The sequence below is a fragment of the Diabrotica virgifera genome, chromosome 2, assembly GCF_917563875.1.
Source record: "Diabrotica virgifera virgifera chromosome 2, PGI_DIABVI_V3a".
NCBI lineage: Eukaryota > Metazoa > Arthropoda > Insecta > Coleoptera > Chrysomelidae > Diabrotica > Diabrotica virgifera.
The window spans coordinates 14,090,321-14,105,265 of NC_065444.1; the positions used below are offsets into that span (position 1 = coordinate 14,090,321).

General features: G+C 32.7%; 2 protein-coding genes across 4 annotated transcripts in view; one reads left to right on the forward strand and one right to left on the reverse strand.

Moving 5' to 3' along the window:
* LOC114345421 (probable nuclear hormone receptor HR3) overlaps window positions 1–14,945 on the reverse strand; it is a 411,567-nt gene that overhangs the window by 167,810 nt on the left and 228,812 nt on the right. Inside the window, exon 2 of one of the 3 annotated variants that reach the window (XM_028296279.2) lies at window positions 1,770–2,211. The exons of the other annotated variants lie outside the window; for them this stretch is intronic. Coding sequence (XP_028152080.1) covers window positions 1,770–1,860 — 91 coding nt within the window. The 5' untranslated portion in view covers window positions 1,861–2,211. The remainder of the gene's footprint in view (window positions 1–1,769; window positions 2,212–14,945) is intronic. 3 annotated transcript variants of the gene reach the window in all.
* Window positions 11,947–14,488, forward strand: LOC126879978 (uncharacterized). The gene is made up of 5 exons (XM_050643412.1): window positions 11,947–12,292; window positions 12,351–12,519; window positions 12,576–12,638; window positions 13,061–13,199; window positions 14,076–14,488. Exons 2-5 carry the CDS (start codon window positions 12,388–12,390, stop codon window positions 14,126–14,128), a joined length of 387 nt encoding a protein of 128 aa, XP_050499369.1. The 5' UTR covers window positions 11,947–12,292; window positions 12,351–12,387; the 3' UTR covers window positions 14,129–14,488.

The window sequence follows — 14,945 nt, forward strand, 5'->3', positions numbered from 1 at the left end:
CGATATCGTTATAGAAGCCGCAAAGATTGGAGGAGAAAGGCTTTTAAATAATATAAAGGAACTGTTCAACTAACGTATGCAACAAAGTGAAATATCTACAAGATGGCATGATGCACTTACCATTTTATTACACAAAAAGGGCGATCCAACAGACCACGAGAATTATCGATCCATTAGCTTCTTATGGCCCAGGATTATCACGATATTGAATATATGACCCGAAAAATCATAGAAGAGTACCGGAACTGGGGTTTAGAAGTGAATACCAAGAAAACGGAATATATGTGCGTTGGAGGTATACAGCAGGATCTAGCGTTGGAAAATGAAATAACTATTAATCACTGTCAGGAATATAAATACTTGGGTCTTACAATTACACAAGATGGAACGTTGGACAAGAATATCCAAGAAAGGTGCACACAAGGAAGGAAAGCTATCGCATTATTGAACAAAATCCTATGGGACCCAAGTATCTCCAAAGAAAATAAACGTAACATCTATAACAGCATTGTTAAGAGCATTATAACATACAGCAGCGAAGTTTGGCCACTTAAAGAAAAATCCGAAAATATGCTCAGAACAACTGAAATGGACTTCTGGAGAAGATCTGCTGGTATATCAAGAATACAAAAAATCAGAAATACAAGAATATTGGAGATAATGGATGTAAAGCATACAATAATGGACGATATAAAAACAAAGCAACTAAGATGGTTTGGCCACGTACAACGTATGGAAGAAGACAGATTACCCAAGCAAGTGCTACGATGGGCACCAAAAGGACGGCGGAAGAGAGGAAGACCTAGGAAAAGCTGGATAGAAGGAATCCATAGGGAAATCGGAGAAAGAGGCTTGAACGAAGCCATGTGCTACGATCGAGAGCAATGGCGATTGGGAATCGGAAGACGTCGTAGAACGTTATAAACCGATTATATATATATATATATATAGCTTGGAGTGAAATGGACTAGGATCTAAAGAACAGGCGGGTTTTGGGAAAAACTATGGCACTAACGAAAACTTCGATTGGGGAACGATCTGCCAGATAAATATACACGAATGCACGAGAAGCCTTCGAAGACGCAACTATTGACACCTATCTAAAACCTCCAGCGAAAGATCTCAAATCATATTTCCACAGTAAAATAGTTACTGTTAACCTATTGAATAGCAAATGACACAAAAAGAGTAAACCATGGTCTGATAGTTCCACCAATCGATTTTCTCAGGTCTTCCTTAAGGCATGTATCCATGACGTTGGTGCTCCGTGTTCCGTGTAACTGCTCCAATGAATACGGCATGCGCTCCTCTACATATAAACCGCCAACGAATGGATCGCCGAGCGTGAGCACCGAGTGGGAGCCCCAACGTGTTCACTATGTGGAGTAGTTACACGGAGCACAGAGAAATAACTATTCTTAAAGTGCACTACCAAAGTGATTATTCTATATGTAAAAGCAATATAGTGTTTATAAAAAATTTGATTGTTGTACTCTATGGATACCTTTTTTTCGCTAATAGCCGATACAGGGACCGTTCAAGTATTACGTAACGCAGGTTGGGGTGGGGGGGTCAAAAATCTTCAAAAATTGCGTTACGCAATAGTTAGACTCCCATAAGAGTGCGTTACGTAAGGGAAGGAGGGTTAAAAATCGTCAAAAATCGCGGTAAGTAATACTTGAACGCTCCCAGTCAGGCTGACGTGAATTTGCAAATAAAAAAAATTAAATTCATCTTATCACAAAATCACAAAATAATAGAAACCATACCTTTTATTGATCCTGTCGAAGTATGCGGCTGCTGGGTTTGAGCTTGTTGTACTTCCAGCTTGGTCGTAACATTATTCCACATTTCAAACATTGTCACAAGTTTTAATAAACACTGATAACTGAAAAATTGTTCCGCTTATGTTATCATCGTTCATATTGGCACCAAATACCAATCACTAAAGTGAATTTCACTTAAACTAAGACTATTTTCAGACTTCTGTAGTTCGAAACACTTGTTAGCAAAATTGCCGGCACTTAAGGTATTCACTTTTATTAGATTCGAATGTATTGCAATTGCACCTGTTTTCAACCCAATCCAATATGGTTGAACGTTGTTCCATCCTTATTTTTCGTTCTTTTCGTACAGTAGACTTGCCACATCCTCATAATCAAATATCACAGACTCATGTTTCTTCCATTCTAATTTAATTTTGCGGAAAATCTAAGGATAGAAAATCGAAAGGTAAAGTTCCAAGTATCTAAGGAGGAAATGTTGTAATTCGGTATCTATACGTAAAGATATACTGATAAATAATTATATGGAAGGAATGTGTTCAATATTTTTATTTTAATAACAAAATTTAGAAAAAACATTTTTAGAACCTTTAAAAATTATAAAACTAAAAAAAAATTATAACTAAATTTTAGTTTTAGATAGTTATTAAACGAAGAGATTGACATTCTCAAACCTAGAGGGCACAAGATGTAGGGGACGACCGTGTAGAAGATATATTGATGATGTGGAAGAAGACTTTAAGATTCTCATGATGGCCACTCGCGGTATTGGCAAAATTGGCAAAAATTTTGAACGTGTGTGACCGTGCATTCAACAAAAACGTACAATTTGACAAAAGAGAGAATGGTCTTACTTCTGCAGTAGGTACTCCAGAATTGATATCATCGACGATCTTGTCGAATGACACCGCAGTACCGTGCGTGACCGGCTTTAGGGCCAGAAGATGGAGGGAAGTTGCTAGGAATCAACAGAAGTGGCGACTTCTCTGCTAGTAGGCCAAGATACACAAAGAAGCCTATTATGATGATGATGATAATTTAGATAGGTACCACGTGCAGGTGACATTTATAAAAACTTAACCAAGAAATAACTAAGGCAAAAAGACGACTTATAACATAATCTGGAATATACAAATATCTCGACTAATAGGTATAGAATCTGTAGGTACTGGTATAATAAACCACATGAGTGATATAGTTTTAGTGTATCTTCAAATGTAAAATGAAAAAATTCAGAGGTATCACAGAAAAAATGAATAAAGGATAAGCAAAATAACTTAAGAGAGATCCCAGGTAAAGCTGAAACTTTACAAAAGCAAAGGTAAAGGAAGACACAAAGGACTGGACCCTATACAGAAAAAAAAATGAATGGAACAAGCACGTAAGTAGAATGGGATAACCTGGTAAAACAGCATGAGATAAATTGCCAATTTACTACAAAAAAAAAAACAGTAGGAACAAGATAAAAGTTGTTAAGGTGCAACTTAAAGGACATTAACGCCTGAATACTATACAGAAAAATAAATGGAACAGCCACATAAGCTGAACGGGAGAACACATACTAGTAAAATGTTTTACGAGATAGATTACCAAATTGCTGAAGAAGTACATTAAGGCAAACAAAAATATTAAGTGATAACCTGGACATTCATTAAGAAGGAATCCTAAGATGGAACAGGCGCAAGCTTACGAAATAAGTGGTAAAAAGTAGACATTCATTCACTCTGAGCACTTCAACCAAAGAGACTACCAAACCACAAAAGAAGGATAAACTAGTTGGAATTCTCTACTTTATTATCATCCATGTTCTGAGCTGTATAAAATATGGGAGAAAGAAATTAATAGACGGATACGTGAAAAAACCGAAATATCCGATAATTAGTTTGGCTTTTTGCAGGGCAGATCAACAACACATGCAATTTTCATTATAAAGCAGTTGATGGAAATATCCAGGAATAAAGAAACAAACGCCCATATGGCATTCATTGATCTTGAGAAAGCATATGATAGAGTCCCTCGAGAGATTCTGTGGTAAACACTCAATAAGAAAGGAGCCCCCAGTGAATATGTGTATATTGGGAGAGATATGTATCAGAGAGGAACAACTAATGTTAGACAGGTGTGGGAGAGACTGATAAATTTCATGTGAAAAAAGGCTCAGTAGCTTCACCAAGGCTCGGTACTTAGTCCTTATTTAAATTAATTTTGGATCAGACCACAGCGAAACTACAAGGTAACATTCCCTGGTGCCTAATGTATACTGATGATGTGGTGTTGGTGGAAAATAGTGAAGACGACTTGGAACAAAAACTGGAACAGTGGAGAAAAAGCTCTTGAGGAAAAAGGCTTAAAACTAAGAAGGACAAAGACAGACTATTTGGGGTGTTCGTTTAAAGATGGAGTGACTACAATAAGATGATGTCTTAGAATGATGAAATTATTGTAAAACGTGAGAGTTTTAAGTACCTAGGGTCGGTATTACATAATAATGGAGAAATAGATGAAGATGCATGCAATATAATTAGGGTTGGATTTGGATGGATGAAATGGAAGGAAGCGAGAGATATGTTGGGTGACAGAAAAATTCCAATGAAGCCGAAGGGAAAATTCTATAAAACAGCCATAAGACAAGGATAATTACAATACTTTTATCGAACCCCAAAAATAGCCCGCAGTATTTTTTTATTTACTAATTTAAAGATTCTATTTTTTTGTTAACATGTATCATAGATAATATATATTACTGAATTACAACATTTGGAAAAATATACAGTATGTCCCTGTAAGTTGTATCCATATGGAAAACTTTTTTATTATTAACTTTACGAAAAAAAGTTATTCTTCATAAAAAGCTCTGCATGCTCCAAAACCTAAGATTTAACTATCAAATATCAAATTTTTTGAATATTATACGAGGCATATCAAAAAGTTTGAATTTCACTCAAGAGTAAAGTAGCTTTATTTTTCTCAATATTGAGAATTGCTATTATGAAAAGTTGCTTGGAATTAAAAACTATATTCTAATATGTAATTACATCTTTCTAATTAAAAAAAATTTTTTTTGACAAATTATGGATAACTAATATTATTTTCAGTTATTTTAATTTTGATAACTATTTTATTATTAATTTTACGAAAAAAAGTGATTCTTAATAAAAAGTTCTGGATGGTCTAAAACCTAAAATACAACCATCTTATATCAAATTTTATCAATTTTATACGAGGTATGTCAAAAAAGATAAATTTAGATCAAAAGTAAAGTATTTTTGTAGTTCAGAATATTTCAATTAGAAGGATGTAATTACATACTGAAACATAGTTTTTAATTCTAAATAACTTTTCATAATAACATTTTTCGATATTGTGAAAAATAAACGTATTTTACTCTTGAGCAAAATTCATATTTTTGACATACCTCGTATAAAATTGATAAAATTTGATATAAGATGGTTGTATTTTAGGTTTTAGATCATGCAGAACTTTTTATTAAGAATCACTCTTTTTCGTAAAATTAATTATAAACGAGTTATCTGAATTGAAATAACTGAAAATAACGATAATCCATAATTTTTCAAAAAAAAAATTCAATTAGAAGGATGTAATTGCATACTAGAATATAGTCTTTAATTTCAAACATCTTTTCATAATAGGGATTTTCAATATTGTGAAAAATAAAGCTACTTTACTCTTGAGTGAAATTCTAACTTTTTGACATACCTCGTATTATATTCAAAAAGTTTGATATTTGATGGTTAAATCTTAGGTTTTGGACCATGCAGAGCTTTTTATGAAGAATAACTTTTTTTCGTAAAATTAATAATAAAAAAGTTTTCCATATGGATACAACTTACAGGGACATACTGTATAAAAAAGATAAAAACATCTGAAAACTTGGTACGAAGTTGTTTTGGCTCTGTGTAATTTAAATTCCATAGTTTTGTAAATGTAGTTCATAAATTTTGCCCTTTAGAATTTTTCAGGATTTGGTTAGTAAAGAACTATGTTCTACGCTGTTGAAACTTCTAGAAAAAAATGTTTAAACAAATATTTGATGATAGTTAATTGTGTTAAACGTAGAATTTATTGAAAAGTTTTTAGCTTATCGGTTTGCTCTAGTTTTGGGAGGCTCGTATGAGGGGTTTCGTATTAGGTAGAATAATAGATACTGTTATAGTTTTCAGTTAATTGAAAATTACTCATTTTTAATGTCAAGGCAACAACAAAACGATTATTGTAAGTGCAATTGGATCGTTAAATAAAATCTAAACTAAATGATTATTTTCTTGGTGGTGTAAAAATAAATCTGTTCTGCAACCGCTCGGATTTAAGCAGCCATTAAGTTTCTCGAAAACAAAAGGGGAATGAAGAAATTATAGGATATTAGCAGCTGTATGCACTTTGTATGTACTAAATTGTAGTCAAATGGACAAACAAGACAGCTACTTCGTCTCTGCTGCTTGTAGTTACTAAATTATGTTATACAATTTATGAAATGACAATTTTTTCTTGAAAGTCGTTTGTATCCAATACGCTATATCTTTTTTCATCAGAATTCTTGTTATTTTATTAAACTTTAAAAACACCCAGCATAAAATTTAAGTAATTTTTGTTAAAGTTCCCAAGAAATAATTATTTTAAGCCAATCTTTTTCTTGTGGTGCCTATACTTTTCGGATTTCGGCGACCACCATCGCAATCTTTACTTTGCACACTGCTGCTCACAAAAGGTGTTTGGTTGTTATATTGAACCACGTACGGAGATTTTTCAGTCAGGATATCGTTCGCCTTCCTGGTCCTCGCTTTCCTTCTACTTTTTCTTGCAAGATTAGTTGCAGCAGTTCTCTCGCTGTTCCTCATGATGTGATCGAGGTATTCGATTTTGGCTGTATTTCTGTGGTTAACAGCTCATTTTCTTTTTGCATTCTCAACAAAACACCCTGGTTAGTAACGTGATCGGTATAAGATATCTTCAGAATTCGACGATAAAGCCACATTTCGAAAGCCTCAATTTTTTTGCAGGTGGCGCCTTGAGACTCCACGACTCAACTCCGAACAGCGGTGTAGCCAGTGGCGGCGCCTGGTGTAAAATATTGGGGATGCACACATAATATTAAGATATAAAAAAACCTTGAGACCCTATTTCCGTAGGTAAAATTTTTTGAGTGTCGTCAAATTGTAAAAATCAAAAGACCTTATTAAAAATTACAATAAATAATGTATTTTATTGACTTAAAATTATAATTTAGTGTTTAAATGTTATAAGCAAGTTTTGAAACGAAAGTCAGTCACCTTTTTTTAGATAAATTACTCACAACCAAATTCAGTAAAATTTGGAATTTTTTTAATCATTTTTTTTAATTGAAAACATTGCGAGTGTAGTTAATCGATCCTGGCCCATAGCTATTCTAAGGAAAGTTTTGATACGTTTCACTGCAGAGAGACATCGTTCTGTTTCTGCAGTTGTCACTGGCATCGTAACAAGTAATTGAAGAATTCAAATTATTTCAGAAAAATCATCTTGTAAATTATTTTTAATCAAAAATTTAGTTAAGTGGACTGCGCTGGATAGTTAAAATCGTATCTTCTATTTTATTCATTATGCTTTCTCTTCTCCAAATATGTGCTTCACACCTACACAATTTGTAAGTTTTTACACAAATCTCCATTTTAAATAATCATTTATAATCCCGACCTTTGCACTTTGGTACATTTTTAATTAACAAATTTGGTTTCGGCATTTTTAATTTTTCTTCTAAATATAATGAAGAAATTTTAATTGATTTTAAATATTCCACGCCAACATTTACATCCACAAATCCTTCCATTCTTAATATTGTTCCGAAATTCGAACTTCATGAAAGCAAAATTTAAAGGTACGTGTGCCGTGCACGTTAAAAACACCATAAGATCACATCAGATCACATCCAACTTGTGCTCTTGTGGCCATCTAAACTTGTGGGCTATAGCGGGTAGCGGGGCGGGTGGTGAGTTGCATTTTGCCTTATGAAAAGTCATTGGGATAGGAACCAGCGTAAGAGCGGTGAACGAGGGGTTCTGTCTAAGGCCTCGCATCCGTGAAGTTTCTCCTTTGAAATAGAATAAAAATAATTAAATGTTACCTATTAGATACTTATAAACTCCTTGGATTTGTTATTTTGAATTTCAATTATTACTGTATAGTTAGATTAAAATGTTATTTATAGAATGATAAATTTTACACATATTAATGTTGGTGTGAAAATAATTTAGGGGGTTCACGTGCACATGTGCACTTATGGAGAAACCGCCAATGGGTGTAGGAAAGATATAATATCGTAGTAACCTATTTTTATGAGGATTTATAGATCATGACATTTGAATAGCTTAGGTAGCCATTTTTTGAAATGCAGATCTTGCTTTCTCTATCCTACATGTTTGATTTCTAGCGACTAGTCCCAATTTTCATTGACCAAGGTAGGTGTATGTTTTTACCGTTTCTATTTGTTGACCGTTCACACTGTTTCGTCCAAATTTCTGTTCCTTCTTAGAGACCATCATACATTTTGTTTTCTTAGTGTTTAGTGAAAATCCATATCACTGACTTCTGTGATTCTATTCATAAACTCCTGGAGGGCTTTAGAACTGGCAGTGAATATTCACTCTACACTGACAGTTCTGAAGCCCTCCAGGAGTTTCTCCTCTGTTGTTCCTCCTCTCTCGCCTATTGTTCCTTCTCTTGGTATCGAGACCGGTTGCTCCCAAGTTGCAGTCGTGTTATTTCATCTATGTTGTATGACATTTTATGGATGTCATATGGATTTGACAGATTATATTTTTATAAATATGATTGTAAATATGCTTAGAAAACAATGTCTTGGATTTTCGATTTAAAAGAGAGTAGGCGCAAACTTTCGGGCTAATGCTTTTTAAATACATTCTTTTTTTTTCGAATCATGAGAAAACTCATAAGTGTTTTTGACTTTAAACGCAGAATGAAAGATTACATTATTAGCGAGAGCGAGGGCAGAAAGTCCTTTAGAATAAACAAGAAGTTTCTTTTGAATTAGATATTTGAAATTAAAAATCACACTCAATTTTCTCTTCTTTTTCACCCCTGTATCTTAAAAACATTATAGAAGTTTTCAGGGACTTTCTACCCTCAGTAAGGATGTAATCTTTCATTCTGCGTTTAAATTTTTCAAAAATACTGATTAGTTTTGTCAGCATTCGAAAAAATTAATTGCATTTAAAAACATTGACCCGGAATTTTGCGCCTACCCTCTTAAGATTTTAAGCTGTGGAGCTTCTATGAGAAAACAATTACCTAAAAAAGTTGCGATGACATCAAATCATCTATAGTATGTGTTTATAATAAATACCAAATTGAAAAGTGCAAATTTAGAAAACCCTAGGTTTCCCAGTTTAATTTATAAAATGAACTTGTCAACCCTATAAACTCTTTAACAAATCAAAATGAACTTTTCTATTTATAAATAGTAAATAAGTTAAATGATCCTTGTACCTATAAAATCCAAGGAGATCAAACCCTGACTTACGCAAATGCCGTTCGTTTGTCGTAGGTCAGTTCTAATTCATACAATTTATTAGCAAAAGTGCTTCCAATCTAAACGTAAACATCAGCTCGCTTTACTGCAAACTTATCTCAAATTTTAACTTTGCGTATTGTATTAACAAACACGTCGTGAAATGTAATACACGTTTTCCACGGAACAATAAACATCGATAATGATTCAGTACATTACGTTCACGCCTTTTTCGATTTTCTTCCGGGTTTTGTGGATTGTTTAAACACAGTATGCGTGGTAAAATAGTAAAACTAAATTTTCTGTTTACTAATAGTATATGTTACGAGTATAATTAGATTAATGGTTAAAACTAGGATCACCAGCGAGATAGTACCAGCGAGATAGTACCCGCGAGGTGTCGGTAATATCCGACAGTAAGTCCGAAATATAATTTAAATAGTTCAAATTTCGGGTTTTAATCGGGTAAAGGTAAAACGCATTCTACCTGCTGCAACTTAGTTAAATGGACAGGGGACGATTGCGCCGATTTTACTTGAGGTACGAAGCTGAGGGCATGATTGTACCGAACAAATTCAAAGGGTCCCTAATCCCTGGGCACAGTATATAGAGGTTCCACAGTAAAACCACTCCTCTGTCGGCGCTTTGATCTCAAGAAGTAATACCGACAGTACGCAATTGGTAGTTGACCAGTGGTGGATGCGGGTTTTCCCTGTTAAAACCCGTAGGTTTCTATGCGACTAACAATGCGAGAGTGGGGCAAAAGCGACTAAGAACATTGCGCGGTCGCCATGCGCGACTACAGATTTTAATTCCAATTTTTCAAAGAGTGGTTCTACTGTCCCTCTTTATACTGTGCCCTGGGTATGATTGTGCCGCCTCCCGTGGTGTTGTAATATATTAATATGTATTCTCCTATCTAAGCCTATGATATCCTATCCTATGGTTAAATGCTTAGTTATAGATGGGTATACTAGTAATGAGAAGGCCGTAACTGCTTGAAAGAAAAAAACGCATTTTACAAAAGTAAGGAAAATAAAGCTATAAATATGTACTGCAGAAATAAAATGTACTGTATAATCTATTTGTTAAAACAAAACAGGCTGCTGTGGCATTTGGAGTTACAAATATTTCCAGTAGCTTTACATTTGCGTTTATTTTAGCAATATCTCGCGGCTACTTCGCACTTTACCCGGGTAATCCTAGGTTTACCCGTTAACCTAAATTTATCGGTAACAATATATTGTTTGTACAAAATAAAATTATGGTTGTTGAGAAGTAGTCCAGGGCGCATCTGTTTTGAGATGGACGTTGAGAGGTGACTCAAATGTTTTTGCAGAAATTGCTTGGAAATAAATCAAATAATAATATTTGAGTTATCCTCCTTCTCAAAAAGGTCCGGAACATTGTTTAAATAATCAAAATGTCAAAAATTGAAGGAAAAATTCGATTTTTTTCTTCGTTTTTTGATTATAACTTTAAAAGTATTCATTAGGCACATAGACATAAAAGTTGCGCAATTAAATTTTCTACAATATAGAATTGGTCAAAAATTAAAAAAATAGTCACCCTAGTTGCAAAATAGCAATAATGGCGAAAAAAACCATACAAAAACAAGTATTCGCATTTTACGTTTTTCAACCATTTATGCTACACTTAGGACTTTCATATTTCAACCAGAAAAACCTTATGATACAGTAAAACAATACTGGAAATTTCATTAACATCGGTTCAATAGATTTTGCAAAATAAATTTTGCAATCCAGCTTTCGCAAAAAAAAATTATTTTTTCAAAATGTTACAGGACTGAAAATAAAGCAGATAGCAAGTTGAAATTTTTTTTGCTTATAGAAGTGTACTGTACCTTTCAGTTGCAATTTTCAAAATTAAAATCGATTAATTACCACGGCGTCAGAAAATTTTTGAAATAAACAATAATTTTTGGTGCTACGCGCAGGACAGCGGTATTCGATTCACACAAGTTGATTTCCACCAAAATTTCTTCGAATCTTTATCTAATATATTATTTTCTTACTCTATATTTTGTTGTATTTTAATATTTTAGTTCCACAAAAATCAAACTAATTTTATTATTGTTTGTGAAATATTGTTTAAACAATTGCATATGTTTAAATATAATAAACTTATATTCTCTAAGTTAAAATATATGAACAAAGAAAATTTTTGCTAAAAAAGTGTTATTTCAAGGGATAGAGTATGTGTTTTTATTTTGCAATAAACAAATTTATTTATTTATATCGAAATTTAATAAAAATTAAAATGTATCAATCATTATCAAAGGTCATTGGAATGCCCAATCAGAGCAAACTATCCACTGTCCTGCGCGTAGCACCAATAATTAATATTTATTTAAAAAAATTCCTGACGCCGTGGTGGTTAATTGATTTTAGTTTTGCAAATTGTAAATGAAAGGTACAGTACACGTCTATAAGAAAAAAAAATCCAACTTGCTATCTGTTTTATTTTCAGTCCTGTAACATTTTGAAGAAATAAATTTTTTTGCGAAAGCTGGATTGCAAAATTTATTTTGCAAAATCTGTTGAACTGATCTTAATGAAATTTACAGTATTGTTTTACTGTATCATAAAGTTCTTACGGGTGAAATATGAAGGTCCTAACAGCCGGTTTCCGAAACGTTATTCAAATCTTCGATCATCTAATCGAGCTGTTAGATTTGATCAACTGTTAACCAGTGACGAGTTTCTCAAACGTCGATCATCTTAAAATTATATGATCGTAGAAAATCGATTATCTGACATACGATTTGGTATCGATACTGTCACAATCGGCTGTCATCCTTCAAAATTTCATTTTATAACCAAAAAATTTCAATCCATAGTAAATAACTACATAATTTATATAATTAAAAAATATATTAAAAATGAGCAATACAAACGGAAATCCTCCACGCAAAAATTATACTGAGAGAGAGAGAGAAATGTTTGCTGTTGGAAATAATTGGAAAGTAAGTACGAAATTTTCTAACTTACAGAACAAATTTCTAATTGTATTTTTGTTTTCAGATACAAGCATATTAAATTGAAAACAAATAATGTACCAATGCTATGTCCACCAACCAAAACAATGAAACCTGGGAAAAATAGCGCTGAATTTCCCAGAACTCCCAAGCAGCTGAACACTGCATATATAAACTTAAAAAGGGTCACTAGCCAAAAAGTAGCAGAGGAAAATGTAAGTGTATAAAACTTTCGGTTGATTTAGAGCTATATGGATTAATTACATTGCAGATTCAAAAATATAATGAGCAGAAGGTTTTGGACCAGTTGAAGAGAGACCAAACTGCGGACAAAGTAGGTATACTTAAATTTAAAGCTCTTAACACCAGGTCAGTCGAATTACACTATTTCTGAGTGAAATATTTTTATAAAAATATAATCCAATGAAACTAATTTTATGATGGGAACTAACCTAGTGTTGAGACAATAGAAGTTTAGTATTTGAGGGTGTTAACGCCAAAGAGGTGTAAGTCATATTTGTGAAATGATGGAAGTCTTGCTTTATAACTTTGATAAATAGACATTTTTTCATCAGGAAAAGTGGTGTAAGTATTTACAGTAAAAACTTACACACCACTTTTTCTCTGAAGAGGTCTGTCTATATAATATCAAGATTATAAAATAGGGCTTACATCATTTCAAGAATATGACTTACACCACTTTGATTTTAACCCTTTCATTTCTTAATCAGTAATGAACTAATGAATTGTTTTCAGAAAGACATACTTGCAACAGGTGGTGGCACATTTAGGCCTCGTCTCACAGATGTAGGAGCACAAATGTTGAGTTTGATTGGCAATCAAATCCAACCTTTACCCAACAGTTGTGACAGTGCATCTGGTTTCTTCACATCTGGTGAGTCCTTATTTTATTAATTTATTTAAATAAAGGTAACTAATTTTAAATTTATTTATATATATAAAGCTTGATCAATATTTCCAATATTATCTGAACAATAACCTGTATATGGTCTTGATCTGGACAAAACTTCTGAATTAGAACATTTTTTTGTTCAGCACGTTATCCACAAATGTAGTAGAGTGACCATTAGTTTAACTATTTAAAACTATTATCTGATAATGCTAGGTTTATGTATTCTATGGATGTAGCAATAGAAAGAAGCCACCTTCTGTTAAAAAGGATGATTAGAAGAGGGAGGTATGGTATAGTCGGTCTAGTCGGTTTTCTAAAGATTAACTTAAGTTTATCCATTGTTTCCGTAAGTATGTACATCCGGATGTAAGTTTTTGAGTGAATCTAGAATGTTTTTGGCATCTGAAAGATTTCCATCTAAATTGGATATTGTATCCTACAGTTCTAAGTCAATTTAAGATTTTTTGAAAGGTATTATTGTTTAAAGTTTGATTGTTAAAGATATTATTTCTATGTTGATCAATAATAAATCTGAGAACAAGGGTGATAAGCGGTTCCCCATAGCCAGACCTTGTGCCTATCTATAGACATCATTAAACAAAAAAAAGATCTTTTGTAAACCAAATTTAAGCAAACTCAAAATATGAGAATTAATATCAATAAATATTATTAATATGAATTAATTATTATAATTATTTATTCCAATTCTAAATTAAGGTAGATTATTCACTTAGCTATTAAGATAGCTAAAGTATATAAATAAAAGTAACTACCTACTTAATTCGAGAAAGATTTTTTTTATAAAGAAAAAACTATCTGGTACATCTAAAACAATTGAATTTTTTTTTATTTTTATAGTTGCACAAGACAGTCAAGTGGAAGTAGATTACCTACAATTGGAAGACACATAGCAGACATCCAATGTACCCTCTACTTCCACTGTGCTGCTCAGTACACCCACGACAACTGCTGTCCTGCCCAAGAAGACAGCCAAGATGTCTCAGGCTCGTTCAAAAAATAAAAAAGTAAAAGATGTAGGGAGCGAAACCCTTAATGTATCTTTTACAAAAAAAATTGAAACAGCAAGACTAGAAAAAAGAAGTAAGATAGTATTTTTCAACAAGAAAAAAAGAAATTTTAGAAGTAGAGCTTCAAATAAAAAAATTCGATGTCAATAAATTATTCGGTAATAGTGGTTAGGTATGTACCTAATAAAGTAATTTTAAATAAAAATTGTAATTTCTTTAAATAATAAAATTAATCAAAATGTGTTTTTCAAAGTTTATTTACCCACCTGTTAGAATGAGTTATTACCTACTAGCTTCATCCTCTGCTTCTTTGTCTTAATGCATTCCACAATTCTTCATTTGTTATGGTGTTGGGCCAATACATCTTCAGAATATTTTGTGGGAATCTATTTACAAAAACTCTTCCTTGCATTTCCTTCTGATATTGTTCATGTCTCACTCCCATATCGTAGTATCCCTCACATATAGTAGTATTGATTTGATGATACTATTAAATGTGTTTTGGCTAATTTATGTTGAGATATGATATGAGAGGATTTCAAAGGCCTGTTGTCTGTTGTTCTTTTTCCTATTCTATGTTTAATGTTTGCCTGAACTCCAACTTTTGCACTATTATACTATCAAGATAGCAGAATTCTTTAACCTGTTTTATTTCTTCTTGATTGATGTATAGTTTACCATGCTCACTTATTCCTATTCT

Bases quoted from the DNA above. Each gene is read 5' to 3' on its own strand.
- LOC126879978 (XM_050643412.1), top strand. From the start codon at position 12,388: ATGCTATGTCCACCAACCAAAACAATGAAACCTGGGAAAAATAGCGCT. The intron at 12,520-12,575 runs GTAAGTGTATAA...ATTACATTGCAG, and splicing joins AAAAAGTAGCAGAGGAAAAT to ATTCAAAAATATAATGAGCA. The intron at 13,200-14,075 runs GTGAGTCCTTAT...TTATTTTTATAG, and splicing joins ATCTGGTTTCTTCACATCTG to TTGCACAAGACAGTCAAGTG.